The 5289-nt window shown below is 33.1% G+C and overlaps 1 protein-coding gene across 1 annotated transcript; it reads right to left on the bottom strand.

Moving 5' to 3' along the window:
* Positions 1 to 549: 549 nt before the first annotated feature.
* LOC148192931 (putative glutathione S-transferase) lies at positions 550 to 1641 on the bottom strand. Its single transcript, XM_088098898.1, has 2 exons — positions 1152 to 1641; positions 550 to 1080 (listed from the first exon to the last, which is right to left on the bottom strand). The coding sequence occupies exons 1-2, from the start codon at positions 1470 to 1472 to the stop codon at positions 742 to 744; spliced, it is 660 nt and encodes a 219-aa protein (XP_087955024.1). The 5' UTR covers positions 1473 to 1641; the 3' UTR covers positions 550 to 741.
* Positions 1642 to 5289: the final 3648 nt, after the last annotated feature.

Below are 5289 nucleotides of genomic sequence, written 5' to 3'. Positions count from 1 at the left end.
AAATAATCTAATTAATAAAAATGAAATTTATTATTATTATTTATATTTATTATTATTATTGATATTAAAAACTAACTTTATTTAAAAATAAAATTATTACACTTTCTTTTATGTCGAAGAGAAAGTTAAAAGTAAGACTAAAGTTTTTGATTTTGGTGTTTTTGTTTTCTTTTTCTTTTGATTAGTTTCTGCCTAAATAGAGAATCAGCGCATTTCCAGCAGCTAAGAAAAACTAAATAAAAGTAACCTTTATTATATTGTCAACGTGTTATGGCATTTTTTTAAAATTTAAACAAACTGATTTTATATAAAAATATCAGAAAATATTTTTTATAAAACTTTTAATTTATTCTATTTATTTTTATTAAAGGTTTTAAATATATGTCCTTCGAAACCTTCTTTTTGCAAAAGAATTAAGAAATAATTTATTTTCCATAAAATATTATTTCTTGCACCTTTTAACTATCACATTGTCGGAGCAGTATTTTTTCATTTGTAAAAAGGTGATGCCTACAAATGCTAAAAACAATATTCTGTTGACATGGCTAATGAAAGTAAAATTAATATATCAGTAATATTATTTAAAAAGCAAATAATAAATATATTAATATTGTTAAGTGAAGCAAGAAAACAGAGAACCAACACAAAAAAGGCAATACCCTAACAATGGCAGGTTTTTCTGATGAATAGTTGGAAGAAAAACATTAGGAATTCATTACGAATCCGACCTCTGAAATTGTTCTATTTCTTTGCAGAAGCTTTGAAGAAAGCAAACAACTGATCTCTGGGAGGCAGGCCCTCGTTGATGACAGGGTGATTCACAAACTCTTGGCTCCATTTATATAACTTGGGAAATTTCTCAAGAGTAAGCAATTTCAACCCTGCAATCTCCTGCAATATTTCAACCCAATATCCAATGAAATTGGCAGCAATATCTACCAATCCTATGCTCTCTCCACCAAAGAACCTCTTCTCCCTCAGTGCTTCCTGCAGGATCTCCAAAGCTTCCATGGCTTCCGCCGTTGCCTTCTCTCGCCCCTTCTCATCACTCCAGCACGCATTCCAAAGTGCAGGCAAAATCTAAAATAAATAAAATGGAATGATGAGTTTTGAAATTGAAGATAGTGTTAGAAATATAAGGTAAATGATACCTTGTCATCTAAGGTCTTAGCCCAGAAACGTGCCAAGGCTCTCTCGTAAGGGTGTTGAGGCAAAAGGGGGTTATTATTCCAAGTCTCATCGATGTATTCAACAATAAGAAGCGACTCAGCTAGAGGGTTTCCGTTGTGGACGAGAACAGGAACCTTCTTGTGAACAGGGTTGTATTTGAGTAGGTCATGGCTCTTGTTGGCGAGATCTTCCTCGGAGTATTCGTAGGTTACTCCCTTCAGCTTCAGAGCGAGCTCAACCCTGTTGCTAAATGGGCTCGCCCACTTCCCCAATACCTTCACTTCCGAGCTCCCTGAACCCATTGCTAATGCACAAAATTTAACTCTGCAACAAAGTACGGTTTTATAGGTAGGGTTTCCACAGAGCACAGAGATTCCTCAAGTTGGAATTTGGTTTCGTTTTGGTCAACTTCGGGGGACTGGGGTTTGGTGGAGCTAGTGGTAGGTGGTTTCCTCCAATCTCATGTATTTCATATTATATTAAGCTTTCGGTATTTTTCCATTCAATTAAGAACCGGATGACAAAACAATCCTTACTCACTAATATTTATGATTAAAATTTCAAATGGAATATTTTTACACCTGCAAAATATACTAATATTTAATTACTCACTTGTTTATGAAATCAATATAATATTTAATTTACATATATACGTTAATTCATTCTATCTATTAATAATTATTAATAAATTTTATTTGAGTTTGTATTTTAAATTCAAGGGATTATAATAAAAATTATATTATTCAATGATATATTAATAATGAAATAGTTATTTAAACTTTTATTTCCTATATATGTTTATTTTTTAATTAGATCTATAAAATTGAAAGTTATCTTGTAAGACATTAATTTTTTTAAATATATTTCTTGACACAATTTATTTAAAATTTTATTTTAGAAAGATCAAATTAATTTTTTCTCATCAAAATTTATTTATTAAGGATTTAGTTATAAATTAATATATTTTAATTTTTAAAAATAATGTATAAATATTTGTAGATAGTTTTAAATATCCACATATAAAAAAAAACCATAAATAATCTTTTTACGGATATCAAAGAAATAAGAAATCAATAGTTTTAGATGAATTGTGTATTATATATTAATTAAATCACTAATAATTTATCGCAATATAAATTGTATTTTAAAGTACACATATTTTAAAATACATTTAGCTAATATATATTTTTTTCGCAACTTATTCATTTGGAACATTACTACTTTTTAAAATAATTTCTTTCATTTATATATATATATATATATATATATATATATATATATATATATATATTTATATATTAAATTTATATTTTTGTTAAAAGATTAAGGTTTAAACTTTGGGACGATCCTCGTATTTGTTGAGGAATTTCAAATAGGTCCTTTTGTTTAAAATGGTCTTAACTAGATCCTAAACTTTATAAAATTGTAACAATTAAGCGTTTTCCGTTAAGTGGTAAAAAACGGCGTCAAGAGATGCTAACGTGTTGCACATGATGTGGATGTTTTTATTACATGGAGTTAGTATTTAAATTAAGATGGTGTATTAGTTTTTGACATGACGATATGTAATTGGTCAACATAGTTAAAAAATAAATTAAGGATTTTGTTCAGTTGAGATTAGGGATTTGTGAACTAAATAAAGTTTAGAGAAATAGGAATTTCGAAAGAGGGATTTTGTGCAGTTGAGATTAGGGATTTCGAATTTGACACACGAGATGAACATCGTGGAGAGATTTGAACGTGAATCGGAGAGAAGACGAACGTGAGAGAAATTGGAAATTTCAAGGGTTGCCCAACAACATTGAATAATGTTGCACGAAGAATCATCACTAAACCAGAAATCACAAACGCGAGAGAACCCTAAACCATGCTAGCCTTCAAAATCAAAAAATTTTCTACCGTTAGCACCGTTCAAGTTCCTCATTGCGGCATCTTCATCTTCGTCCAACCTTGCGCCACCACGAAGACTATCGTGAAGCCTCCTCGCGTGTTCATCTTCCACCTCCAGCAGATTGAACTCATCTTCATCATGCCATCAACTACGACAAAACCCCAGAACGCCAATCTCGCGACCTCCATGCGGGAACAACGCGAAATCCCATGCACTACGAGCTTCTCCCTCGTCCTCCACCATTTTCACGACCTAATCGGACCTACAATAAAACCCATGGACCTGAAACTACAATCTCCATCGTGCTTGAAAACCCTAACTCGCTTAATCTTCCATGGGAACTTAAGCCAATATAGAGAACACGGATTGCGAGTCTTCATCCTCGTGCAACCATTATATATGAATCCATCAACCTGCAAACAAATCATCAAACCCAATCGCAACCATTGAAAAAAAAAAACAATTGAAATGCGAAATTGTGTCTTCCTTAATTGTCTCCCAAAATAGGGAGATTCTGGAAATTTCAAGGGTTTCTCAACAACATTGAAGAGATCTAAAAAACCTAAGAAAGAGGTTTCGTATGAGATCTAGAATTACCAAAGCTATTTGTTCCTCTTTACTTTCATTTTTTCTTTTTTTTTCTTTTCTTTTACTTTACTAAATTCCACGTCATAATTTAAATTCTATTTCCTCGTAATAAGGTAGAAGTCTTATGCTGATCAGAGGCGAAAACCTTTGGAGTTTGCAGTTGGGGATCATGTTTTCCTTAGAGTGACTGCTACTACTGGTGTAGGAAGAGCTATTCGCTCTAGGAAGTTATCTCATAGGTTCATTGGTCCTTATCAAATCTTGAGGCGTGTAGGGTCAATTGCTTATGAGATAGTCATGCAACCCCAACTGGTGAATCTTCATTCAGTATTCCATGTCTCGCTCTAAAATATCGTCTATCTCTCTAAAACACTATTTTCTTAACCTCTCTACCATCTCTCTAACCTTTCTCACTCTTGGATTATCTGTTCGATGATTAGGAGATGTGTAAGTGATCCTTGCGTCGAGGGCTACCTATCTGACCGATCAGTTGGTTGATTTGAGCAAGTAAGTGTTAAACCTTTTTTCCTCGGTATTTAGGGTTCTTGACCATGTATACTAGTGTTGTTTTGCATGAATCAAGAATCCCTCTTCCTTAATTCTTAGCTCAATTTAAGTTCTAAGGTTGTCTTCAATCGTTAATTGGTGATTTGTAGGAAATTCTAAAGGTTCCTTGTAGTGGAAGAAATTGTCGGGGTTTCCTAGAGTTATGCAGATTTTATAGAGGTAAGGGAAGTTAGAATTTTGTTCTAATTAGTGATTATGTTGAGAGAAACGTTATATTTATGTGTTGTGATGGAATATTTGGAAATGTATGTACTTGGTTATATGAAAATGTGAAGAATTTAATGATGTTTTGTTTTGATGATGAAACTGGATGAATTGGATAGGTATAATTGGATTAATTATGTGTTTTGAAGTATTTTGAATGTTAAATCTGGTTAGATAGCTTGAATTCTATTATGGAATTGGTAAGAGGGGTTGGTGTTGATTTTAAGTGAAGTTTTAGTGTTTTTGGGGGAATGAGAGTTGTTGCATAGTGAAATTTTGAGTTTGTGGTTATGTGCATAAAGGGTCAGATTCTAAGGTTTGGGTAAGTCATTTATGACTTATTGAAGTCATTAAATTGTTCAAAAGTGAGTTATAAGTGGTAGAAGTCAATTTGGGTTTCTAAGTTGAGATTTTGTAAGCTTTTGGTTGAAATCTTGGAGTCACTTGTTTAGAATGAGTTTAGAATGCTTTAGACACATTTGATTAAGTATAATTAAGTATAAAACACCATCTAGGAGGATTAGAAGTTGTAGAAAATATTTGCAATTGGTCAATTTGGTGCAGGTTGCATAATTCTACAGTTTGGTGATGTAGAATTATGCAGACTCGCTGAGCGAGTAGAGTCACTTAGCGAGTGGCTACAAGGTCTGGCACACTGTCTCTGCTCTCGCCTAGCGAGATGTGTCACTGAGCGAGAGGTTGGGGTCTAAGAGCATTGTGATTTTTATTCGCACAACGAGATGTGTCGCTGAGTGAGAGGTTGAGGTCTAGGAGCACTGTGACTTATATTTGCACAGTGAGTTGGGTCGCTGAGCGAGAGGTTTGGAGTTTGGGAACACTATTTGTGGATTCGTAGAGCGAGCTAGGTC

This window comes from Vigna umbellata, chromosome 9 (genome assembly GCF_029865625.1).
Source record: "Vigna umbellata cultivar VRB3 chromosome 9, Vumbellata_1.0, whole genome shotgun sequence".
Taxonomy (NCBI): domain Eukaryota; kingdom Viridiplantae; phylum Streptophyta; class Magnoliopsida; order Fabales; family Fabaceae; genus Vigna; species Vigna umbellata.
The sequence above is the reverse complement of the archived record's forward strand: the minus strand, read 5'-3'. Positions and strand labels throughout refer to the sequence as shown.

Coding starts and splice junctions, on each gene's coding strand:
- LOC148192931 (XM_088098898.1), bottom strand. CDS start 1,472: ATGGGTTCAGGGAGCTCGGAAGTGAAGGTATTGGGGAAGTGGGCGAGC. Junction 1,081..1,151: donor CTAAGACCTTAGATGACAAG/GTATCATTTACC, acceptor TATTTATTTTAG/ATTTTGCCTGCACTTTGGAA.